The sequence below is a fragment of the Drosophila mojavensis genome, unplaced genomic scaffold (assembly GCF_018153725.1).
Source record: "Drosophila mojavensis isolate 15081-1352.22 unplaced genomic scaffold, ASM1815372v1 contig_231, whole genome shotgun sequence".
Lineage (NCBI taxonomy): Eukaryota > Metazoa > Arthropoda > Insecta > Diptera > Drosophilidae > Drosophila > Drosophila mojavensis.
This window is the reverse complement of record NW_025318772.1, coordinates 1,357,022-1,384,691: the sequence shown is the minus strand read 5'-3', so window position 1 is coordinate 1,384,691 and position 27,670 is coordinate 1,357,022. Positions and strand designations below refer to the sequence as shown.

The 27,670-nt window shown below is 34.6% G+C and overlaps 3 protein-coding genes across 27 annotated transcripts in view; all 3 read left to right on the top strand.

Annotated features, from left to right (window-relative positions):
- The window catches only part of LOC6574585 (glutamate-gated chloride channel), a 48,621-nt gene extending 27,775 nt beyond the window's left edge, over nucleotides 1-20,846 (top strand). The window contains exons 4-13 of one of the 25 annotated variants that reach the window (XM_032733641.2): nucleotides 4,323-4,393; nucleotides 7,889-7,958; nucleotides 8,024-8,260; nucleotides 8,427-8,561; nucleotides 11,618-11,770; nucleotides 11,925-12,089; nucleotides 13,415-13,521; nucleotides 14,682-14,806; nucleotides 15,944-16,048; nucleotides 20,757-20,846. In XM_032733641.2, the coding sequence (XP_032589532.1) occupies nucleotides 4,323-4,393; nucleotides 7,889-7,958; nucleotides 8,024-8,260; nucleotides 8,427-8,561; nucleotides 11,618-11,770; nucleotides 11,925-12,089; nucleotides 13,415-13,521; nucleotides 14,682-14,806; nucleotides 15,944-16,048; nucleotides 20,757-20,778 (1,190 nt within the window). In that variant the 3' untranslated portion in view covers nucleotides 20,779-20,846. Of the gene's footprint in view, nucleotides 1-1,733; nucleotides 1,802-4,322; nucleotides 4,394-7,888; nucleotides 7,959-8,023; nucleotides 8,261-8,426; nucleotides 8,562-11,617; nucleotides 11,771-11,924; nucleotides 12,105-13,402; nucleotides 13,522-14,647; nucleotides 14,807-15,931; nucleotides 17,127-20,756 lie in introns of those variants that run through there. The other 24 variants (XM_044008189.1, XM_044008186.1, XM_015167533.3 and 21 more) reach the window with 24 other exon arrangements.
- Nucleotides 20,847-20,901: 55 nt separating this feature from the next.
- On the top strand, nucleotides 20,902-23,405 carry LOC6574584 (4-coumarate--CoA ligase 1). Its single transcript, XM_002000587.4, has 2 exons — nucleotides 20,902-22,201; nucleotides 22,309-23,405. The coding sequence occupies exons 1-2, from the start codon at nucleotides 21,534-21,536 to the stop codon at nucleotides 23,282-23,284; spliced, it is 1,644 nt and encodes a 547-aa protein (XP_002000623.1). The 5' UTR covers nucleotides 20,902-21,533; the 3' UTR covers nucleotides 23,285-23,405.
- A 1,406-nt stretch (nucleotides 23,406-24,811) lies between these two features.
- LOC6574583 (4-coumarate--CoA ligase 1) lies at nucleotides 24,812-26,679 on the top strand. The gene is made up of 3 exons (XM_002000586.4): nucleotides 24,812-24,999; nucleotides 25,064-25,575; nucleotides 25,637-26,679. Exons 1-3 carry the CDS (start codon nucleotides 24,856-24,858, stop codon nucleotides 26,592-26,594), a joined length of 1,614 nt encoding a protein of 537 aa, XP_002000622.1. The 5' UTR covers nucleotides 24,812-24,855; the 3' UTR covers nucleotides 26,595-26,679.
- The last annotated feature ends 991 nt before the right edge of the window (nucleotides 26,680-27,670 follow it).

Here is a 27,670-nt window from a genome sequence, read left to right as displayed (position 1 = left end):
AAGCCAAGTGCTGGAAAAAGTCCTGATGCCTTGGCAAATCGATAAGTCATCAATTTCAAGTAAAATTTGGACATAAAACTGTTGCCTACTTCTGGGCTGAGCACAAAGACTTTTCGTCCTGCTGGCTTTTAACACACACACACACGCTCACTCAGACAGATAAACACACAGTCACACCGACTCACTTCTGAGTGCCCTGCAAACATTTAAACTCTAAAAAGATAGATAACTAGCATCTCTCTATGATGCAAAAAATGTAGACTGAGATGAAAAAAATATATAATTTTTTCTGTTTGGCTATCCCTAATATATACCTTATATACTGGAAGTAATTTAGTTTTTCTTATATGGTTAAAGTTTTTCCATAGTGAACTGATTTGCTGTCCAGTATTTTTTGCAATGATAATTTACTTAGAATACAAAGATGTTGTGACAGATGAAAGTGTTACGTCATGTCTATACATTAACAGTAAATACCAGACAACCCTTCTTATAGAGATAAGACTATCTTCAATGTATGTCCTAATCAAACCGATTTCCCTGCACTGTCAATTGCAAACAATTCACTTTACAGTTATGGTAGAAAATATAGAAAAATAATTAAGTGATATCAATAACAATAACTTTTTTGGCTAGTCAAAAAATATATTTGCGGAGTTGGCAGATTTGAAATATATATACTTATATGATATGGATACAAGAACAGCTCGAGCAATCACCATAAAAATCATGCTTACAATTAAGTGGACTACATGTAATCGTGTTTCTGTTAAATGTTTTTATAATGTAAATCAAGTTTTGCTCTCTCTCTTTCTCTCTCTCTCCCTCTCCCTCTCTCTCTGTATTTATCTGTCTCTCACACACCTTTTGGCCACATCAAAAAGTATATAAATGTGTGTTCGGGGGCTTATACAATGAAAAATAAATCACTCTATAATTGTGTGCGTGTGTTTGAAATTCACTATCCACTTAGCAAACATCGCTTTATTTCCAGTTTGATTGCAACAAAATTGGATTTTATTTCCAGTCGTGTGTGTGTTTCAGTGTGTGTAGCTGTCATGTTGACTTTTGCCGCAGCACTGACATCATTAAAATTACAAAAGTATCATCCATATGCATAAATACATGCTGCGGCCCACTCAATAGTAATTTGTTAAAGTCAATAAAGCTAACGAAAAAAGAGAAAGAAAAAAAAAAAAACGATAATTATTTGACCATCAATTAGCACATTTTTATAGCGTATCAGGTCTCATCCGCCATGTTCTATAGTTCTTTGTTTTGGTTTTCGTCACATTGCAATTGTCACTCCCACGAAACTCATACACATACGACTACTTAAACTATCTAAGGATCAATTATGTATTATATATGCAAATCACATCAATCTATAACTTTATATGAATTAGCTTATATTTCTAAGATATATCAAGAGAGCATAGTAATGCCGTAACTAATTTTAAGCAGTGCATAGAAATGAAAATAAACTTTTATTACAGCAACGAAAAATAAATTTAAAGCACATGAAACCATATAGAAACCAGACTGGCCCAAAGCTCATTCGCCATTCTAAATATATGATATGCTAAGTTTTTAGTACCACAAATTTATCAGCAGCAGAAGCAGCTGAAGAGGGAGCTGCATGGCCAGCCGGTCCGTTGCCAGTTGACCAGTTGTTAAATTTTGTTTATTACCCATTGTACAAAACGGTCTATCTATATGTATCATCCCTCCAGATGGTCCAGCCGTCGTGCGCGTCAACATATTCGTTAGAAGTATATCGAAAATCGATGACGTAACCATGGTAAGTGCGCGCAAAACTCAAAAATCCAAAAATAAATCAAAGTAGTTAAGAATCACAGACTCTCCGACCCTGCCCTTGCCCTTGCCCTTGTCCTTGCCCAAATGTATATGTGTTTGTGTGAGTGCCACAAACTATCAACATAGTCCTCTCTCAGAAACGTTCGCTCTCACTCTGACTAATTCTTTAGTGTCTCCCCGTCTCTCGCTCTCTACCCCTCTCTCTCTCTCTCTCTCTCTGTGTGTCTTTGTCTCTCTGTCTCACTATCTCACTGTCCATGTCCCGTAACAGTGCGCGTATCTTAGGTAACTGCTGTTAGTTCTTATGTCTTATCTACGACCAGGCAATTGACCAACAGAAAAACACAAATACCATTAAATATTATTAATAATAATTATTATTATGCTATATATATATATTATATCGGATATTGGTATTTAAAAACTATCGATGTTTTTTAATTTTAACTTATTTTCAATTCAATCAACAAATTATTTGCTTTTATTGATTCATAAAAATAAAAATTAATACGACAAATTGAAAATTTTTAAAAATTCTGTAAAGAAATTGTTGTTCCTCGTTTTGAACAATAAATTCGAATTGATTAGCGTTGTAATTAGATTGTGCATATTATACAAATTTTAGTTCCTTTTTTTTTAAAGTTTGCATTGGTAACGTTAAGTTTTTTATTACATTTTCAATATATGTTTGCTCTACAAAAATGTAAAATAACAAACTTGTTTTGTAGTATGAAATGAAACAAAACATAAAGAAAATGTCTTTTTGGATCTCTATCTCTCCCTCTTTCTCTCTCTATCTCTCTATCTATATTGTTATCTATCTCTATCTACCTCTATATATCTCTCTCAAATATTTCTAGCTCACACAATTTGTATATCTCTCTCACTTTCTTGATTTTAACCAAATTACATTTAAATCTAGTTTTCATTTTAAATATTTAATCATCTTGTAACTATCAACCTACCAAATTTTCCATCTCTCTCTCTCTCTGTGTCTATCTCTCTCTGCCAATATTTAAATATATACCTGTCTCTCTCTGAGTTTCTCACATATCCACTCTCCCTAACAATAAACATTTATAAATTCCACTTAATGTTAATTATGCCTACATAAATTAACTTATTATCTTATATCAAATTTCTACTAATTGTGATGATAATGATGACTGCCGAACAACAGCTATTCAATTATATATACATATGTCTATGTATATATATACATTGCTGGTCCCTTATACTGGCTGTCGTGTGTATTTTCCGTTGAAAATTATACATTAATAAGCAAACCTTGATTGATTGACGATTTTACATATAATTCTATTAATTAAACAACAATATCCAATTTTATCAATTTTATAATTGCTTTCGTTTTATTGCCTAATATATGTATACTTAGCATCGAACAACCTAATTGCCTACAACAATGCAGCAAATTGTATGCAAAATATATTACTCGATTTTCCGTGTGCTTTGTACGTGTGTTGGTTGGTTAGCTATCTATAATCCCTCACCCACTTCACAAGTACCGCCCCGATTCACAATAACATTTTCATTTATCAATTGTTTGTTATCTGTTTAGTTTGATGCCTGGAAGCAATAGATATATTATTTCTATTTATAGACCAAACCAAAAACTACCAATTTTAAAATAAATATAAAAAAACGAAAACTAATTAGTTTGAAGCTTTCAAAGTGTTTAGCGAATTGAAAATGTGTGGCATGCATTCGATCATAAAAACAATAATAATAATAACAATTAAAATGTTATACAAATTTATAACATGTTTTAAATGTTAAAATCTATCCCACTTCGGATTATCGAAGATTTCATATCCTTGCAAAAAAAAAAAAAAATTATTGAAATAAGAAAATATTCATAATATAATATATATATCTTGTTTACGGATCCGATTGCGCTGGCAACTGAAGATATAAAACCCAAATTTCTAATCAGATATTTATACATACATTATACATTTATACATATATGAATGATCAGCTCGTGTAGGCTGAAGCGCTTTGCCCGTTGCAAGGGTATATGGTTAAAATCGATTTAAAAAAATAAAAAAATTATGTAATACTTAATCAAATGTTCTTATTGCTGTTTTAGAAAATCCACAGGAAACTAAATGAACCTAAATTTCACACTTTAATGAGATCCATGCAGACATTTTTGTGTATCAATTTGAAAAATTTTTTAATTATTCATTTTTATTTTTATTCTATATAATTTCTTAATATTTCTATATCATTTAAAGTTTTAGTTTTAACATACAAATCGTGCACACATAAAATTCATCAAAAACAAACAAACTTAAAGCAAAAGTCAATGTTAAGGTAGACATAAGATTATGCTAAGACATAAATAAGTATATAAATACATATATGTATGTATATACATATACATATATATCATTAGGTATATACTTGCACCCGATCGTTCATGAAAGCAATGATAACTCATAAAGCGAATGCTGCTCGATTTTGATATGATAATTTTTTAGCGAATTTGCCCACATTAGTCCAGGTCAACATGTTTCTGCGTTCCATATCGAAAATCGACGATTACAAAATGGTGAGTGCAGGCGCCTAGGCAGTAATCGATAATACAATCTATGCATAGGCGTAAATACATATATACTAATACTAATGCAATTAATATCTGAATGAATGTACATGCATACAAGTACAAGTCCAAGCGCTTTAAAAATCTTGCTCAAACTATATGTTATATATAACTAAACAACAACCACAACAACAACCAAATACTCGCATATCTTATTTAACTTCTGTGTATGTACGTGTGTGCGTGTGTGTGTGTGTGAGTGTATGTCTGTGTAAATTAAATTCAAGTCACAAAACCTTTGCTTTTTCAATATATATCTACTCTACATAAATACAATAGTACGAGATGTATATCTATGTATAAATTATGGACTAAATGTTAATACTAAATACTAATTATACATATAAATATATTAAATAAATGAACAATTCAATTTATTGGCTGTATAAAATTCTAAATATTTCATTTCTTCAACACTTTCCAACTGTCTTGCAAAATTCAAAACACTTACCAGAAATCTCTTGCACACAAAAGTGTTATTCAAAAAATAAAAAACACAACTTATTTCGGCTCACCGAAAATTCTGTACTCTTGTAGTGTTGAGCTATATTTCCAACAAAGCCATTTCATAGAGCAATAAAATAAGTCTGAGGTTAACTGAAAAACTGGATATCTTTCCTATCCTTACTTCTTGAAATCATTCAATTGCAACTCAAGTATAAATATAATCTATATATTAGATAACTAAGACCATCTGAAATATTTTGGCAAAACTCTTATCTACAAGAGTATAAAGTTGTTCATTTCGATGTCAGCATTAAATTGTAATATAATTCCGATTCACCCACATGTAAGAGATTTCTGTTTATTTACTTAGATACATATTCATTTATGTTTGCAAGCATACATGTCTCAATGTATGCATCTCTATCTATGTATATTTCTCAATGTACCTTTATAGAAACACGTTCAATTCTAATATGTTCTTTCACTTATAGCTATTTTATATGATTTTCTCTTCTTTTGTTTCACACGTAATCTCAGTAGGCGCGCGCTATCTCTCTTTGTCTCTGCAGTTCATTTTCCCTCTCTCTCTCTCTCTCTCTCTCTCTGCCTATCTCTCTCTCTCTCTCTCGCTCTCTCTCACTCTCTCTTATATACTTTCTTTCTCTCTATCTCTATCTTTCACTCTAAATATGTATGTATATATATATATAGATAAATATATATATGTATGTACATATATGAAACTTTTTCAACACTCGCTGCAAATTTAAGAGAAATTTAATGTAATTTAAGCTAGTTATTAAGTTTACATCTGTAAGTTTCTCATAGCTTAAAAACAATGCTCTACAAATTGAAATTATGTTAGTCTAAGCAAGCAAGCTAGGAAAGTAACTAACTTCAGACTTTCAATCACCTCGCCAGCATCTGCTCATTAAACAACCAAATTTCACCGATTTTCAGTGCCATTCGTTTCTTTAGCCAATAAGCTTTCTTCATTTAACGTGTTAAGTGTCATATATATATTTTTTGATACTCAATTGAGGACAGTAGGATAAGAAGAAATGCTTACCACACATGCCACGAGCTCAACATATTTTGATTTTAGCTAAAACCCAGCATTAACTGTAAGTATGAGAAACAATGAGTTTTCATTGAATTCATCGCGTGTTCAGGGACTCTGCATTTGTCATTCGCATATCCGCCACATGCAAAATAAAATCTTGTTACAATACAAATTACAGTTCCTGAACACCTAAAAAACAGTCCTATTCATTCTGACAGTTGCGCCATAAAAAATAATGTGTATCAAACAAATAGCTGGCATCAATTTATTAAGTGGAGCCACAGTCGCATTCGAACAAATACGTATAAATGACATATAGTATGAAAAACCTTTATTTGTTATAATTATTCAAAGTTTTTTGTTGTCAGTTTTTTGCTTCATATGTTTACAAATGCCATTTGGCCTTGCATTTCTTTCATTGATATTGAAAAAAGGTATACAAATAATGCAAAAAATAAATTGCCGACTTCATTATGAACAGCTAATAGGATTTTATTAATCAATTCAAGTTCTGCTTCCTTTATAATTTATGCCTTCCGCTGAATGGAAACCCCTAGTTTATTATTTCATCTGCCTATATATGTATATAATAGCATGCTTTACCAATATTTATGTTTAAGCATGCACCATTCGGGGCTACAAAAAATAAGTATGCATAGTAATAATAACTTTCATGTAACTTTGGGATGCAGAAAAATTTGTGGTTTACCGGAAAGGTATTCAAGTCGCTGTCTTTACTAGACTGCTGAAAATAACCATTTCTATGGGATATTTTATATAGTTTATTTTCAAAAAACCATTGATCCCTGAATTTCTTTTAGAGCACAAATAAATGTATGTTAATTGAACATGTCTTTGCTCCAATTACAAAATGAAGTGAAAGTTTTGCCAAAATCATTTTTATGAATCTTATAAAAGTTTTGCATGCAGAGTTTTAAGTTAACTTTAAGCATATATTTCTATTTATATATTTATGTATATATTCAAATATGAATGTTTAAGTCTAGGCCAAGTTAAAATATAAGCCTGATCCTCTTGCTATATCATATTGCCTGCTTTGTTGTTGCCTCAGCTATTGGCTTTGCTTGCGCCATCGCCTTTGCTTGCTTGTGTCGCCTGCTCAATAGATATTGTATGATTGCTTATGAATTTTTGGCACGTTGCAAGCTGTTTTTTGCTCTTTTTGCTTATTGCTTATTGCCTGCTTTGTATTTTGTATGCAACACGTTGCGATGCGCCGAACAATGCATTGGATAATGATGTTCATGGTGAATGTGGTTGATGTTGCATGCTCAGCATCGCAGACGCATCTTGAATTGCATTTTGATTCTATTTACATACATACATATACATATACATATATATATATATATATACATAAGATATATATACAAACTTATGTATGTGCCATGACATGAATACTACTCACATACAACTTATACCAATACCATGCCGAGAATATGCAACTAGCCGAAAAGCAAAACGCTATACAACAGTTTCAATAATAATCGCCATCATGTATACTCTTCTTACTAACATATATAAACTAACTACTCGAACAAAATTTATCTAAAAAAAAAAAAAAAAACGTTCGCCACGCCTTGCTCGCTCTCATAAACAATCTACCACAAAACAAAATATAAATATATTCAAAAAGAACAAAATCTATCCAAAAATCAAGTTAATGTCCCCTCGCAAAAGCAAGCCCACCAATTGATACGCCCCACACCCACCACAAAAATTGAAAAAAAAAAAAAAAAAAAAAAAAACAACAAAAAAATACTCGAGAAATTTCCAAATTTTGAGGTTATTCGAAATTTGCATTGAAACTGAAATTAAAATTAATGCCTATAACCGACCCTACGATTCGCAGCACTAACAAAGTTCTCTTTTATCCCAACACAAACGAAAAACCTTTCGATCGCGCACCGCAGGAGTACAGTGTACAGTTAACCTTTCGAGAGCAGTGGACGGATGAGCGTCTCAAATTCGATGATATACAAGGTGAGTAGCCAGATGAAACTTCCCTATGGTAGAGATCTCTAAATGCATTCCAACTATCCCTAAAGGTCGCTTGAAATATCTCACACTGACGGAGGCGAATCGTGTGTGGATGCCGGATTTGTTCTTCTCCAATGAGAAGGAGGGACACTTTCACAATATCATCATGCCCAATGTGTATATACGTATATTTCCCAATGGATCGGTGCTCTACAGTATACGCATCTCACTAACATTGGCCTGCCCAATGAATCTCAAGCTGTACCCATTGGATAGACAAATATGCTCACTTCGAATGGCTAGCTGTAAGTAATATTAAGTAGCTACATCACTGTATATAAAGAAGTTTCGATTTATATATCTATCATATTATATTCAAATCGTATACATATATACAAGAGCCTCAATCGATTATCCTACATACCTACTCTCTATATGTGTCAACTAAATGACCTTCCTCTTCTCTCTTAGACGGCTGGACTACCAACGATTTGGTATTCCTTTGGAAGGAGGGTGATCCCGTGCAAGTGGTAAAGAACTTACACCTACCTCGCTTCACATTGGAGAAGTTTTTGACTGATTACTGTAACAGTAAAACCAATACGGGTATGTTTGTTTGTGTGTGTTCCTTGACTGTTGTGTTGATGGTGTTGAGAACTAACTCTATATAATTCAACTTTTACTTGAACTTATCTATCTATCTATATCTTTGTCAATATGTAGCTTTAGTTAACTTTCATATTTTCATTGCGAGTTTTTTTGCATCTATGCATCTATGCAACTTATGCATTCAATAACTAATTTATTTATATGTATCTATAGTTTTTATTTCAAATATAGTTGTTCGCTTGTATACTCTATCTATATCTATAATAAACGGCATCATAAGCACTTCATAGCAAACACTAATATACACACACACACACACATATATATGCAACCACACGAACACATGTAATGATGCCGTTTACACATGAGCATCTCGTAGGACCGTTATCAATGCCCGAATCGCATAAAAACCAAGTTTTTACGATGTAATTCACACACACTCGCAAGACACTTACACCCACTCACACACACACACACACTTACTGTTCCTCTCTAGCTGCCACACTCACACGCCCATTTTAAGTGCAGTTTTGGCATCGCGTGTCGCCTTACCTTAGCCGAGTTTTTATGAGCAATTCGAAATCAGTTGGCGCTTTAAGCAAATGTTTACCTTGGCTACCAAGAACTACCTCGCATCTGAGTATCGCAGCTCTGAGCATCTGAGCACTGCGAGGCGGCAACCAAATACGAAACGGATAAAGAAAATGAAAGAAAATGGCAAAAGGCGGGCCACGGAAAGCAAATTAATCGAGGAAATTGTCTGCGACGCAGTTGCTTAAACTTGCACAAAGAGCAAATATCCCCCAATCCCGTGCCCCCATCCCAATAATGATGATCTATGTGTGTGTGTGTGTGTGGGGGCGGATGTGTCTATGTGACTGAGCTGTGGCATACAAACGCGCAAAACTTTTTCACAAACTTGGCGAATAGTCTGTCAGCATCTTTAGGTGGATAATTTATAGCTAGAAAATGCAACTGATGTGGGCCTCAGCCATTTGCCTACCACGCCCACTTCTCTGCAAATGCGTATGCTGCATTTCTGCCAGCGATAAGTGCAAGTAACTAATGATATCCACTTGCATTGTATTATGGAAAGCATGCATTTAAAAATAATCGATGGCAGATCCTCCATCTGATTTGCATGTTTCAGTTACAGGATTCCAATAGAAAGGTGTATAGGCGTAGGAAGATTATGGAACTTGAGCTGCATTGCTAATTAGGCTATTGCAATGAGCCATAAATTTTTGTAAAGATTCTAGTAAATCATATAGAATATCAAAATACCAGAAAAGAAGTAACAAATTTGTAACCAGGGCTGCAACACCAGTTTATTTAAAACTGGGGTCCTAATCATATATTTATAATTTCAGTTTAAATATAGTATTTTTTCACAGCGAATCACAAGATTTTTTAAAGAAACAAATTTGATTGCAATGAGTATTTCTTATATGTATAAGAAAATGAAGAAAGTGCTCGACAATAATGAACCTAGCTTGCGTAGACAGTTGATTTCAACTATTATAGATTTAGATTTTTATACATTCACTCAAACGTGGATACTAAATTGAATCCGTATACAACCCACAGTTAATACAAATTTTTAACAAGTCTCTCATCATAGCTCAATCGAATGCCCATTGAAACCCCTTTCATAGCTAGCAGAATCTTTAGCTCATTCGAAGGCTTCGGATAATATCAATTAAAAACACTCATCTCAATCATTTGCCCGCATTAGAAGCGATGCATGAGCCTGCCCGTTCACTAGTCTAAAAAGAAGATATATATGTATTTGCATATATGTATGTTTTTTTTTTATATATTTTTTTGGTTCAAAACATAACCCAACCCGTTCTTAGACGTTGCGTAGTTGTTTGCATTTAGTTCGCCTTGAACTTAGTTGCTCACATAAAGTTTATTAATTTTATATCTTCTATGAGCGTTTAAAATGGAGAGAAAACTGGCCATAGATAAAATGCAAAAACAAAAACAAAATAAGTAAAACTTAAATATCCAAATAAAAATGCCACATGCGACTGCGAATAAATATATATAGTATATATGTGAAAATATATATATCATACCCCACAGAGAGCCAGAACCCTCGAAAAAACCACAGATCAATTGAAACGAGAGCAATGCAAACGAAAATGAAAATGAAATGAATATGAAAATATAAAAATATGAGAATGTTAAATATTAAACAGCTTTGTCTTGAAGAGTATGGAACGCAATGCCAACAAATTAACGGAAATGAAGGGCGGCTACAACCAGGCAGCATGGGGGCGTGTTCGCAGCGGAAGCTAACAACAGGAGCGACAGCAACAGCAACAGCGACAACAACAACAACAGCCACAGCAACAACACACGCACCCACTCTACAAGCCCCTGCGAACTTCATTTCCGTTAAGAATTTTTGTTGCAAGCAAGAAAATGAACAACAACAAAATATACAACAACAATTGTCAGAAAATTGAATTGAATTTTGCCTATGATGCCATTTTATAATTTTCCAACTCAACTCTGTCTCTTATTCCGTCTCTCAATGTCATTCGTTTTGTATTATTTCATTTCTTTTCCCTCACTTTTCGTTTTGTACATACATTAATTTATACCACCCACTGTGCATCATATTATGTTTTTTATGTCTTCTTTTTTTTTTTTTGAAGCCATCCTCTTTCCTGTACAGAAAAAAAAAGAACACAAAGAACAATAAAAAATTCATGAAAAGTAAATGTTCTCCTAATTTCTGATTCATTTCTTCGTGGCAAAATTTCAAAAGCAAGCAAATTGATTTTGGTTTTTACTGATTTATTGGATGACAAATTTGTTTTGATAAATATATTTAAAATATTGGAAATGTACGTGTGTTTTGTCTGTGTGTTTCTACTTATTTTTTTGTCAGTGTCTAAACTCACCTACTCTCTGTGTACATATATATATACATATACATATGTGTGCGTGCGTGCGAGATCAAAAATGAACTAACGCCATTTCGAATCCTTCCCGTACATTTTGAGTTTGACACAGTTTTATATTACCTTGTATACTCATAGGTGAATACAGTTGCCTCAAAGTCGATCTACTATTCAAGCGAGAATTCTCATATTACTTAATACAAATTTATATACCATGCTGTATGCTGGTCATTGTATCATGGGTATCATTCTGGCTGGATCAAGGCGCAGTGCCCGCGCGCGTATCGTTAGGTAAGTGCCCAACCGCAGATTGCGTATGAAAATCACGTTTCAGCAAAGCCAACTCTAGACTGCTGGTAACCCATATATGTACATACGTATATATCTGTTCTCTTCTAGTACATCTATCAGAATTCAATCGTCTATATACTTACATTTGTTCTAGGTGTAACCACTTTACTAACTATGGCCACACAAACATCGGGCATTAATGCCTCACTGCCGCCCGTTTCCTATACAAAGGCAATCGATGTTTGGACCGGCGTCTGTTTGACGTTTGTCTTTGGGGCGTTGCTCGAATTCGCCCTGGTGAACTATGCCTCCCGCTCAGGTTTGAATAAAGCTAGTAATTGAGATTTGATATGCTTCTTAACAAACTTACTTAATGTATTAATCGATGTGTTTATTCTATTTTTACTCTTGTTTGTTATTTTTCAACATTATTTTTGTCGAGTACAATGCATATACATACATATATATATATATATGTATTAAATAAGTATATATATATATATTTATTTATATGCTCCGTGTAACGTATATTGTGTATATATACCTATATGTAACTACAATTTACTCGCATATCTAATAAACAAACTCGTAACGGACTGTCACATATACATACACACACATCTCACACACACAAACCAACACTCACACACCCACACCTACACACAGTTGAGCTTCATATCTACACTCGCCGGCGTTTCACACAATTTTTGTCGGAATACAAACAAACTGATTTTTGATCTACAACAAAAACAACAACAACAACTACAACTACAACAACCAGCAGCAACTAAATATTTTTAACAGCTATAAGCCAACAATTTGTAGTCTAGCATTTATTTTTCATTCAATGTATATGTATCAATACATGTATTATTTTTTATTGTCGATTCTTTTTGGTTATTTCATTCACATAAATATTGTAACAACAAAATGATTTTTGCATATATACTTCTACTAATCCAATTGTTTTGATTTACTCTCTTATTTCATTTCACACTCATACTCACATATATATTCATCCAACTCACTCACACACACATACATACATATACTCACACACTCAAATCCTACACGCGTTTGATAAAAAATTGGAAACAAATCTGTAAAACAACAATTTTTTTTTTTTTTTGCTTTTTTGACACCAAACGCAATTTTAAAATTGTTATATTTTTTTCTATTGCTATTTAATTGTACATATTTAAAATAAAACAACTAAACATACATACAAATTTTCCAATTGACAAAACAACTTGCACTTGATTATAAACATTTCAAAAATTTTATTGCAATATTGATTTTTATTTTGACAAACCTTTCAAATCGTTTAATGTTTCTGTATGTGTGATCTATCTATCTCTGTCTGTCTCTCTTTCTTTCTCTCACTCGCTGTCTCTGTCGCTATCTAACTGTATAACTGTATAAATGTGTGCTATGCATCTTACCTAAAATCTGACAAAAATACAAACAAAACAAATACAAAAAATATTAAACTCAATTGTAAATTACGCAAAAAAAAAAAAAAAATTAAAATCAACAACAAAATTTGTCTATCGAAATATTCGAAATATCCAACTTTTGTGGAACAAATAAATTCTTGTCCAACATCTTCCTATCACATGCTACAATATACGGATCGGGCCGCAGACATGCATAAGGAGAATATGAAAAAGAAACGCCGCGATTTGGAGCAGGCCAGTTTAGATGCTGCTTCAGATCTGCTCGATACAGATAGCAATGCAACATTCGCAATGGTACTTACCTTTCAATTTACTAACGATTTGATGTATATTCAATAACGGAAGAGCTGAGGGATATTCTAATAAGAAGAAGAACAACTTAAAGCAAAGATAAATGTGATATGTTTACTTAGATTTCGGAGTAGGAGCTTCTCTAGTATTTATAGATTTTTTCCTTTTAAAAATGAAGAGAGAACTAGATAAAAAATGATTTCGAGCGAGGCCTTAGGGCTATACAATTTTAGTCTAACTCTTGCTAGCAAAGAGTAGATAAGTAATCAATATTAGAGCAGTCAAGCAATATAAATAAAAAATAGATAATATGATAAAAGAAATACATATAAATAGCAGAAAATGTCGGAAAGCCACATTGAGTCGCGTTTTTTTTAGCTCTTCTTCGTGTGTAAGTAATAAATATTTGAATAATTGCAAATGTTAGGTAATAATCTCGTAGGATTTGTAAAGTTTATAGAACCCATTGCCAAGTTTAATCCACATCAAACCATTTAACTTAAAGCCAAATCCACTTTAACAATCAAATGAAAAGCAAGACCAGAACTCAAATTGGCAATTTGCAAAATGTTTATGATAAAACTATTAAAACAACTATTTCCTTTTATATTTGCCTCTTTTTATTAAAAACCACACGCACACACACACACACACACGCACACATATACAAAAAATACGCAAAAATTAACAACTTTTTTCAAACGTGCTCATACGCAACAAACACACACACACACACACGCACATACACATGCCCAACTCAATTTCCAACACTCAACTTGACCTCAAAAATGATAAAAACAAAAAAAAAAAAAAAAAAAAAAAAAAAAAACACACCCACACACACAAAAAAAACATCATCAAACATCGCTGCGTGGCATTCAATCGACTCAACCAACTGAACTGGAATTTGATGAAAAATTGCAACGAAATTAAATGAAATTACGCACATGCCACACCCATGCGTCACTCGCCTTTTTCCATTCTCCATTCTCCATTCTCCACTCGCTATTCGTCATTCGCCATTCACCATTTGCGACTGCATTTCGTAATCGTAACGCCATCCAATTACCCAACACCCCCAACGTACCCCCCTCATTGCATCAACTACAATCAAAATTCCATCTCAAACGGCATCGCAATATTCGCGCGGGGCTGGCCTGCAGAAGCCCCTGGTGCGTCATCCAGGCGATCCGTTGGCCCTAGAGAAGCTGCGCCAATGCGAGGTCCACATGCAGCCACCGAAGCGCCCCAGCTGCTGTAAGACTTGGCTATCCAAGTTTCCCACAAGGTAACTCAACTCAACTGTTGTAAGCAACCGTATTACTTAGTTGAATTTCGTTAAACAACATTTTGTAGTAGTTGATGGATTTCCTTTTTGATGTTGTGAATATGTATCTACAACTTGCTCACTCTGTCTCTCTTTCTCTCTCTCTCTCGTTCTATATACTATAAATTTGCTATATATCTATTTACATTGACTTTTTATGCCACTAATTAACAGTAATTGAATTGGGTCCTCAAACTGAATCTTGTACTTTACATTAAAGACAAACCCGATTCGAGTTCTGCTTTGCTGCTTGCCATCATCATTTGTTTTGCTCGCTGTCTTTTGTTTCAATGCTTGCTGCCAAATGATTTGCCATCTGGCCCTCGAAGAGTCCAGAGTCAAGTAAAATGTGACAATATAATTTGCTTAACGCTCTGCGTCAATTACACTGTGCAACAAAGTTTTAAGTGATGCCAACTTAACTGTAATTATCTTTTTATTTGTAACTGAAGCAAGTAAAAGTCAACTTTAACTTAATGCAGAAATTTATACACTCTCTCAAAGCTTTAATTGTTATGTTAAAAATAAATAAAAATAAATTCTCTTTTTTGTAGAACACAGAGTAATAAACTCTTTTTTTTCAAGCTGGGTATCTTCGAGTCGAATACACCCAACTAGAGCACTCTTGCTGCTTTGTCTTTCATTCAATCTTATTTCTATAAATGAAAACGAAAACTTTGTTAAACAGTGTAAATTGCTGCAGCTTAAACTTAAAAAGTTTTGTTGTGTGCTTTGCTTTCTATCGATTTGTTTGTTTAAAAAAAAAAGAAATTTTTTTGAGTTGTAGAACAAAAATTTGGATCCCTTAGTACCGAGCCACTTCCCGAAAATCCATATGCCCTGCTAGCTGCCCATGCGCTTATGATTATTTTGAGTAGATCTTAATTCCTTAATAAGCACTTTTATGATTTTCACGCAAGTAGCTGAAACTGAAATTTTGATTTTCATACTTCAAATATTTAAAACAAACAAATTATTGTGCCATCGAATAAAAGCCAAGCCAAATGAAAGAACAATCACAAATCAAAAAGCCAATCTCTAGATGATCAATTAATGTGTTTCGTACTTGTTGAATATTTATCCAAGACAATGTTCTAGATCGAAGAGAATCGATGTTATCTCGCGAATCACATTCCCGCTGGTCTTTGCGCTCTTCAATCTGGTCTACTGGAGCACATATCTCTTCAGGGAGGAGGAGGATGAGTAAATGCCGTTTAACTTATATTTACTTAACATATATTTACATATATTTAGAGAGAAACACTGGCACCACAATACCAGAAATTGTACTAACCTATTATATCTCTCTTTTTTTAATTTCTACTTTCATTTACCAATTTACGTTCCAAATTCTTTTGCGTATGGCTTTCGTTCGGCTTGGTTTTTTGCAAATAACCAAATATGTTTATATGATTTTGATTCGATTTTTCATACTGAAACTGAAATGAAAACGAAAACGAAAACGAAAACAAAAAAGGACCTTCTAAAGCGCGTCCGCGTCTCTGAAAACCAAAGGCTATGTAGAATCCAACATGAAATTTACAATACGGCACATATATATATATGCATACCGATATGTATGCGTATATGTTCGTATATATAAATATATATAAATATGTGTATGCTTTACTTGATCAAATGGGGCGAGACAAGGCTTCAAGGCATTTCCACTATAAGAAAATTTGATGAGCGACAAGATATTTACTAACTATAAGTTAAATTGATCAAGTACGACTGCATAGTAGATAAAAGAAATTAAAGAAATTGAAGAGAAATCACAGCTGTATTTTAATGAGAACAAAAAGAAACGCACAAAGCGATTTGTGGGCGTTTTGCAAAACGCTTTCAGCTCGATTTGTCTCAATTTGTTTTTAATGCTCAAAATTGTTAAACTAAAAAATTAAAAAAAAAAAAATACAGATTTTTAAATAAATTATTTATAGGCCTAAATCCATATACGTTTTGTTCATAATTCAATTAGTTTAGTTCCAAACAAATTACAATTAATTTGTACTTAAAATGCGCTAAGTTAGTTGTAAAGAAACTCCAAAGAAGAAGAAGAAGGAGATGAAGGAGAATAAAGAAAAAAGTGAAGTCGCACGACGTTTGTAAATATTGTCATATTGTCAATAAGTTTTAAGCCAACTAGTTTATAAAATTCGAATTCTAAAATGCAAATTTACTGCGGAAAAAACGAACAACAATTGCGTGTAGATAAATTTAAGTTTAGATATACATAAGCAACAACTGCAACTGCAACAACAACAACAACAACAACAACAACTAAAAACAAATTCTAGGCAAATTCAATTATTATGTTCACAATCGAATTAAAAGAAAAAAAAAACCCCAAAAAAAAAAAAAAAAAAAAAAAAGAATAACAAATAAAACTCGATACAAAACATTATACGATGTTTTGTTTATTCACACACACACACACACACCAACGCATAGCACACAAAGCTAAGTGAGTTTTCTATACAATGATAACCTGGCAGCACGTATTACAAATATTTTTGCCATGCCACATCATTTGTGTCCTATGTAAACTCAGTTTCCTTTGGGTCAATGCGACTGAAATTTGATAAGGGCTGCTTCTTATCGCTGCTAGAGCGACATATATCGGAACATAACATATAGCTGCCATAGTTCTATAGTTAGACCAAACAAATCAAATAACAACAATAATTACCCATTTGCTCACATATGAAATATACAACTGCCAGGGTATTCAACCTTCGGCACGCTCCGATGCTTAAGTTCTCTCTGATTTATCACAATTTTGAGTTGGTGCAAGGTGCATTGCATTGTTTAAATGGAACTGGTGGGTATTGCAAGTTTTTATTCCTATTGAAATGCATCAACTAATAGATCGATTCCAATTATATACAACTATATACTTATCGAGTTTTCCTTTTGCTTGTTTACTACCTTCAATCAATTCAATTGTTTACGTAGCCACAAATTATAATAGATACATTCCTAGAGTTAATTATCTTATTTTTTTATACATATATATTTTACTTAGCATAAACTAGAATAAAATTTCAATTCGATTATTTATTTGGAAACAAGCTAAACTAATATTGAAATTATGTACGATTTGAAGCTTGTGTTTCCATTAGTTAGTTATTTTCCTTAAGTAGATTAATAATTAATTAATTAAATTTAAATAAAGCCATAAAGCCAGTTAACAGACAATACAAATAGCTTATTACGTAGCGCAAAAAACGAATTTTTTATTACCAAACCAAAACTTGAAACTTGTAAAAATCGAGAAACATTTACAAAACCAATTTACTAAATAGACACCTTGGATCACATTTTGATTGAAGGCTTGGCACTTGATTCCGAAAACAAAATAGTGGTTTTGTTTTCTTTCTTTTTTTCGTTTTTATTAAGTGCCTTTTGTATGAGGAGTGAGTCCTGCAGTTAACAAAAAGCTGGCCGCCTACCCAGTTGGAACCAATTAATAATATACGCAGCTCGAGTTCCCCCTTAAAGTAACTTAATAAAAACTATGCACAAACACCAAATAATTACGATCCTAAGATCATAACTGAATTCTACATAGCAACGACATGTACAACAAAACAAAAACAAAAAACAAAAAAACTCCTGACTAAAAAGCAACTAAGATTTTGTAGTTCTATCATATTTTTATTCAGCTTGTTTCATTTTCTTTTTTCAACTTCTTTCTAATATTTTGTAATGCTATGCTTTTATCATATTTTTGCCCTTTGTTAATATATACTTAAAAAAAAAAAAAAAAAAAAGAAACTATTTATAATAAAGGTAAGCCCAAAATAAAAGAAACAAACAAAACAGAAGAAAAAAATCAAAAATCAATGATTAGTACGCACATATATGTATATATATATATATGTATATTATATATATATATGTACGTATAATCTATATTATACGATTGTAATTGTCACTAAACAAACCTCAAGAGGAAATGAAATAAATGTTGTAAAATTCGTGCCAAGCAAGAAACAAATGCAAATTTCACCAAGAAAATTAACTAAACTAGCTAATAAATATACACAAAAATAAAATTGAATGAATAACAAAAAAATTATGGGCAGTTAAAGTAAAGTCTAGTTGTATATGAAGCTATAGCTATTGAACATACAGGGTTTTAAATGTGAGCAAATAAGTAGTCGATGGTTCGGGCAAACAGTTAAAGGCGAAAAAAAAAGAAAAAAGAAAACAAGAATAAAACAAACAAAAAAATGTGTTTGATTGATGTTGATGATACACTGATAAGCAAAAAGAAAACTGAAAAGAGATAGAAAACTAAATGAAAGCGTCGTAGTTCTTAGCACATCGATCTATCGATAGGAATAATTGGCTAAGCTATTCCAGTTCGTCTCTATAGTATATTAGAGCTATGTTAGATCAAAGTGTTACGACCAATCCGAGACTTGGCGTAGGTTGTGTGCTGCCTTCAGTTGCCGTTCATCAATTTGGTCAATTATCATTTTGCAGAGGGAGAGAAGTGGAGGGAATTTCTTTACCGCGCGGCAGTCCAGTATATCGGTGTAAATAATTTATATATGTATATGCATATATATATATATACAAAATATATGTAAATGTCATATGGTTAGGTTTAACAATTGCACAACTTCTAGATGCGATCCAAAAGTAAAAAGACTTACAAGTTTCGAAGTGACATCAAAATAAATGACATTTAGCAACCAAAATGTAGCGCATAAGTTATGTGTAGTTAAGTTAAGTTCCAAGCAAACGCAGTGTTGCATAACGCATGCACATAGAATAGTCGAGAATGAAAATACAAAAATTAAATGAAAACACATTACTAATATTAATTAATTAATACTAACTAACACACGGCCAAAGCCCATTCGCAATCTACACCAACATAGACAGACAAACGATTGATTCTCTTCACATCACTTTTCCAACACTAATTCACTCTTTACTCTAACGAAATTTAACTCGCACAAATTGAAAATAAATGAAAAAAAAATTTTTAAATCATAACACATATCTTCAAGCATTAAAAAGCGGCGGCCCTTTAGCCAAGCCCAATTCTAACAATCAAAAAAACAAAAACAAAATATGAAAGTAAAGAAAGTAAACAAATGAAAAACTGCAATTATCATTTCTAAGAGGAACAAACACATATATTGAAAAAATGTAAATACGAATCAGTTACAAATTGAAAACCTGCAACATCCTTACTTTATAGAGCTAAGTGTACACACACACACACACACATACAGATATACACAAACACACACACATAATTAATAATTAGCTAACAAAAATACATCAGCAAGAAAATTCTAAATAGTTAAGATCATGCGTTCAAAGTAAAAGTAAATAAAAAGGGGAAAAACATTTGCTTTAGTGCAGCCCGCGAAAGTTAATTGAAATAGAAAATATACCGAAATCAAAGAACAACACCAAAAACCGCAAATAAAAAAATAAAATAAAAAAAATAACAAAAAATCAAGGCAAATAAAAGAGATTATGAAATTTTAATGCATAAGTAAAATATTAGTGAAATAATTATACAAAATAGTTGAAATAATTGTTGTATTGCCATCAACCCGAATTGAAAACAAAAACAAAACAAATCCAAAACAAATGTGTAAAACCCCAAGAATAATGAAAATGTTTGTGAAATGTTTATAAATGATAAAAAAAGAAAAATTAAATTAAATAAAAACAAATACAAAAAAGAAGAAAATAAGAAAAATACACAACATGGCATGTTTAAATAAAAACCAAATTTAAAATGCACCAAATCTTTTTTTATTTTGCGAATATGGCAGCTTTTCTCGCTTGGTGTCGACTTCTTTAATACTAAGACTGAAGTCATAACTGTTTCTCTATTTATAAATTATTTTTAATTACTTTCATTTATTTGTTTTAGAGTCCCCTTGGGGTTCGTCTAAGCCAAGTGGAGCTGAGATAATGTTGAATGGAATTGAATATTGAATCAGCTTATGAACAAACTACAGATCATTATTTTCTTATAAAAAAAAAATATATATATATATATTTAATTAACTTTTTAATATATATTTTTCTGAAAAATTTATATTTTGCTTTTTGTTTTATTTAGATAAAAGTTTCTGTTAATCTTATTTTAAATAGAACATATTTTACTGCTTGCAACCATTGAAGAAAAATACCAGCAGCACTATAAAATTGTTCGTATTATATGACACCCAAGTACTGCTTTCCTTAGAACAATCAAAGCAGTTGCGATCGAACAAAGTATACAGTTTCATGACAGAATATTTCCACTGCTTGTCATGTAATAAGCAGTTATTTCATTATAGCAGTCAGTAATTGAGAGTAGTCATATGTTCAAAAATTTGCACTAATCAATTGTACAGGAATAGGTAGATAAAAAAATCATATTTTAATTGAAGTTAATAATCCTATGAATGCAACAAACTGTCAAACAAACGTCAAATGCCGGCATATGGCCATATGGCCTCAAATAGTTCACATATGCATTAAACACTTTAAGCGCTAAATTGACGTCCAATTCTCGGCACGATCTTGCCGATAATCATAAAAGTGATCGCGTGTCATGTGAATCTGTTGCGTGCCCAACTGTTTACAGTTATCACGTAAAGCAGGCAACTTTTGACCTTTAAATAGGGCCAATCCGTGCGACAACTGCATCAGTTACATCAGAATGTTGGATCTCAACGCTAACCCAATCACCAGTTACAATGCCGAGCTCAAGATATGGTCAGGCGCGCGGGAGCAAAGCTACTACAATGACGATCTGACCATAGGTCAAATCATATTCCGCCAGCTGCAAAGCGATCCGCATCGCATATTTCAGATCTCGCACAGCGAGAAAACACGGCTCACCCGCTCTCAAATGCTGCACAATGCGGCTAAATTCAGTGTGTATCTGAGAGCTCAAGGCTTCGTCGCGGAAACGGACATTGTGGGCCTGCTGGCTAGGAACAGCACGCACTTGGCAGCTCTGGCCTATGGCTGCCTCTTCAATGGCACGCCCTTTCATGCCATCAATCCCAGCCTGGAGGAGCGCACCATACGCCATCTCTTTGACATAACCAAGCCGCGGCTTATCTGCTGCGACGCGTCAGACTATGAAAAGCTGCGAAATATCGCCTCAGCACTAAATGTTCCCATTATAATCATACATGGACGCATAGCGGGCGTCATGAGCATTCAGGAGCTGCTGCAAGCGTCTATTCCCGAGGACTATAAGCCCAGCCAGTTTAAGCGTGGCATCGATCGCATCATGGCCATACTCTGCTCCTCGGGCACAACGGGCACACCCAAGGCCGTAACCATATCGAATAGCCGTCAAATATTCGAGAGTCATAGGTAGGACATTGGCTAGATATACCGTATGCCCAATATCCCTGGGAAACTTTTTTATTCAATCCAGAGTAGAACACAGGGTATTATGATTATCTCTTACCTTCCTCCAGATATCTGAATAGCAACGACATACAGTACGCGCCCAGCACCCTGGACTGGCTCACAGGCTTGATAACCCTAATTACGGCTGGGGTCTACGGCACAGTGCGCCTCATATCGCAGCAGGCCTTCAGTGCCGAGCATTTCCTATCCATGTGCGAGCAGGAGAGCGTCAGCTGGGCTGTGGTGGCCGCCTCGCATATCGCCATTTTGGCTAATTGTCCAGCTACTGACGTGCGCCAGCTGCTCAGTCTGAGGCACTTACTCTTCGCTGGGGGCCACACGCTGGTGGCCACGCTGAATAAGATGCAGAGCTACCTGCGGGGCGAGGGCATCTTGCGCAATGCCTATGGTATGACAGAGCTGGGCACCTGCGTCTCCTGTAACTACACTACCCACTCGAAACCCACGTCCGTGGGCCGCCTCCTGGGCAACATACGCATGCGCGTGGTCAGCGAGTCAGCTGTGTCGCTGGGTCCGAACGAGCAGGGCGAGCTCTACTGCCACAACGGGCAGCACTGGAGGGGGTATTATGGCAACTCTGCGGCCACAGCAGAGATGCAGGACAAGGGGGGCTGGTTTCATACTGGCGACGTGGGCTACTTTGACGAGGATAACTATTTGCACATCGTAGAACGCAAAAAGGATATGCTCAAGTATCTGGGCATGATGTACTATCCGCATGAGATCGAGGAGGTCATCGCCCAAATGCCGCAGGTCGCCGAGGTCTGCGTCTTTGGCATTTGGAACGAGACCGTAGGCGACGCAGCCGCGGCTTCGGTGGTGCCCAAGCCAAATGCCCCACTGAACTCCGCTCAGGTGATCGCCTTTGTGGCCCAGCACATTGCTGTCAAGTACAAACAGTTGAATGCTGGTGCTCAGATTGTGCCCCAGCTGGCCAAAAGCGCCAACGGCAAGGTTAATCGTCAGGCTGTAAAAGCTGCCTATCTGAAATCGGCCCAGAAAACAGAGCCGACCAATAAGTAGTTAACATAAAAGCCAATCCAAGTCTATGACGAAATCTAATGCAAAAGGAATTGAGTAAAAGTTAAGACAATATGAAAGTTTTATAAAATAAATATTAAACTTTTGGATTTCTTAAATTGAAGCTAACAACAATATTTTCTTCTGGATCAGCAAAGTAATTAGCTAAAGAGATATCATAATAATTGTTTACATAATTACAATGTACTTTAGGGTAGTCCAAAACTGATCTACAACTGGAAATATACCTGTCATAGATAAGAATGCTTGCGAGACCAACATGGTTCATTATCATCTAATTACGTTAAATACTTTGGGAGAATCTGTATATGGTTACCCCCAAGTCAAGACGAGTGAGAGCGTTACAGTCGGCTGTAACCGACTGTCAAATACTGGTCAAAAAGATAAGTTGGTGTTCTTTCTGTATAAATAAATATAAAATATATTTTATATGTCTGTGATGTATAAATGGAAGAGTATGTATATAATCAAACTTACAATTCAATATTAATAAATATATTATATGATAGTTTGCTATACTCATAATTTATAGACTAAATGCGACTATTTGTAGAGACCGATCGAGTTTGCTTGCCATTGCCCAGTCCCAATAGACTCCGTTTAATTTGCGAACGAGTATAAAGAATTTGACGCTGTAAAAAGTGGGTATATAGTGCGGTACCAAAAATTCCATGATAAACAGGTTAATCTATAAAAAACTGATGCTATATAAAAACCCAGTGAAAACTAAAACACAATGAACAATTTTTACTCATGTTTACGAAATAACTTTTAACTCTTAACAGATGACAATCATGAATCGAATCTTAATACAATGTATACAATAAAATGTCCCATAAAAATAAATAAATATAATCTTATGTATCAAGCAATATGATCTAAGGTTAACTAATAAAGCTATATAGTATTAGCTATATAGTATTAGCTAATACTACACCTCAATAAGATTTATGCAAGTCATGACAATTTTGATACTTTTGAATTAGCTGTGTGAGTGTGTTGTTTGAATATACATACATATATGCATATACTGCTGTAGAAATATATATATATATATATATATATATACATATATGCATTTCTTATCTCAGTTGAATGAGTGGAAAATGCAACTTGTTTTGCTCTCGGATCCGTATTTTTTATAACAACCAGCAGATAAGATGAGCGTGCCTACTTTGTAAGCATATATTTTCATTGATTTTATTGATGCTCTATCAGTGACTCAGAGTGACTCTTAAGCTCAACTTACGCATGTTGATAGACGCCTAAGAGAATATATAATTAGTTATGAATGCCTAAGAAATTATAATATTCATCATCGCATATCGTAGCCAAACATACACGTAGTTTAAATTGGTATCAAGTCAAGATTATCTCAACAATTCACTTGAATATAATTGTGAACTTGATCTACTCACACACTCACACACTCACACTCACACGAGCTACTGCTATTTACAATTTGTAATCACGCTATCGCTACAATAGTATAAAAGCACAAGTACATCCAGCATCATGTCATCAGTCACGATAGTAAACTAGCTGTATTCGGAATGCCTTACAAGCCGGAAAACACTTACGATGCGGACCGCAGAATATGGAGTGGACAAGAGGAACGCCACTATTTTGCTCCAGAGTTATCCATAGGGGAGATCATCTTCCATGAGATGCGACGTCATCCGAAGCTCATAGCTCAAGTAGATTTCTTAAAAGGCTAACTAGGACAATCGCTAACTAATAATAAATAATCATTCTGATTAGATATCTGTCACTGAAAACACCGTGTTAACACGGGAAGAAATCCACTTGAACTCGATGTGTGTGGCCAGCTATCTAAGATCCCTAGGATTATTGCAGTCAGATGTTGTGGGAATCATCGCAAGGAATACCACACATATTTTTGCCGTAACCTACGGATGCTTCTTCAATGGAATTCCCTTTCACGCCCTCAACATATCATATGAGCAGGCGACTATCGAAAAGTTGTTCAACATAACAAAGCCAAGTATTATATTTTGCGATGGCGAGGACTACGAAAAAGTGAAAGCAGCTACGGCTGAGTTAGAAGTGAAGATCGTTACAATGCGAAACCATCAGATGGGCTCTATTAGTATTGATGAGGTATTGGCCACCCCTGTGGAAGAGAACTTCAAGCCTGCTCACCTTGAACAGGGAAATCTTCAAACTCTCGCCATTCTCTGCTCTTCGGGTACTACGGGCACTCCCAAAGCAGTGACCATCACGAACAGCCGAAAGATTCTTAACACTAGTCCGTAAGTAGTGTCACTAAGTATTATATTGATTTTCTTAAAATATAATTCCGAATCGTTCTAGCGACCTAACCACTGCGGACGTTCAGTACACGCATAGCACTTTAGACTGGGTGACTGGTCTACTTACAACGGTTACCTCTGGGGTTTACAGTACAAAGCGAATCATAGCTGATAATCCATTCGATCCGGCGCATTTATTGCAAATCATTGCGGAGCACAAGGTGACATGGCTTATACAGGCGCCTTCACACTTGGCTATGATAGCAAACTGCCCGGAATTCGAGAAAGCTGATTTGCTTAGCATACGAACTTACCTATATGGAGGTGGTCGCTGCTCCTTGGAGGCGCAGCATAAAATAAGGAGTCGATTGCGCAACGATTGTATGCACTTGGCCTACGGGTTCACGGAAGTCGGAAGTGCGGTGTCCAAAAATGATCACTTTGATAAAAAACCCAATTCAGTTGGTCGTGTGATGGATGGCTTCAAGTTAAAGATAATCGATGATCAGGGAAAGCCGTTGGGACCGAACGAGGTGGGCGAAGTGTGCGTCTACTCTGGTCAGTATTGGCCTGGTTACTATGGCAACCCGAAGGAGTCGCACTCAGTGCGGGACTCAGCCCTTTGGTTTCACAGTGGCGATCTGGGCTACATGGATGACGATGGCTTCCTCTATATAGTGGAGCGGAAGAAAGAGATGCTCAAGTACCAGAACATCATGTATTACCCACACGAAATAGAAGACGTGATTGCTCAGATGCCCCAAGTGGCAGAGGTCTGTGTCTTTGGCATCTGGAATGAATACAATGGTGACGAGGCCGCCGCTGCTGTCATTAAAAAGATCGGATCCACCCTACACGCACAGGATGTAGTAGACTTTGTGAAACAACATACCAGTGCCAAGTACAAGCAATTACATGGAGGGGCTATCATCGTGGATGAATTAAAACGAACTGCAAATGGCAAGACCAACCGCCAGGCCACAAAAGCCTACTTTCTCGAGGTTAAAGATAGAAATTAAAGGGTTGAGGCCCATTTTTAAGGGGATTAGTTTAAGTTAAAGTGAGTTATCAAATAAAAAGTTCAGTACTATATTAAATCAAAAATAGTAAAAGTAATAACATCTATCTACGTATTAGACTGAAGAGGACCTGGCGTTTGCAGTCAACATCAAGTAATACTCTTTTCAGAAATTCAATCAAATTCAAACATCGATCATTGATTATTCACAATAAAGATCATACCATAATCAGAAGGGAACTCCTTTAACCGCGAAACTTGCTAAATTATAACGAGTCATCATTTACTTAAGAATTTAGACTGAGGAGCTGTGGATCAATGAATGGAAATGTATGTGAGGCAAGAGATCACAGGCTTATCACTGATATCTTTTAGCTCTGGAAAACAAATAACACGAAACCTTCTTAAGTATGATTATAAAAAACGAAAACACCATAAAAAGCACTCCCAGAATGTCGTCAGCATTTAAATATATGATATTAATTGCAGGCGGAATGACTAACAATATAGAAAATATGCAATGTAAGCAAAAAAGAAGTAAGAAGGCTCTAGTCGAGACTGCTCGACTAGGAGATACCCTGAGCCCTCCAAGCTGATATTCTAAGTATTCTGCACTTCTTTTATGCACACATGCATCCACACGTATGTATAAGCACGCGCTTTGTTAACTGCGCAGTAAGCAGCGACAGCGTTTGGGCTGCGCTGCAGTGTGGGCAATATTATGAGAATTTATTTGTTGACTAATTTCTTTTGTAGATGGACAATATGCGTATACAATAATATGTGTATACATTCCAAAGCACAGGTCTCTAGTACTTTGTAAATTAGGGACGATGGGGGCGTGGTATCCAAAATCTGTAAATTACAAAATCTTCGTATCCATCAACTGTATATACACAGTAAATCTGAAGTCTCTAGATCTAAACGTGTTCAAATTAGGCTGAAAAAACTCAACGAATTAGTTATCGAACAAATATAAGCTTGTACTGCGTATGGTACACACGATTATGCATGCCAAATTTCAGCTCTCTAGCTCTTATAACTTCAGAGATCGACGCACTCATACGGACGGACAGA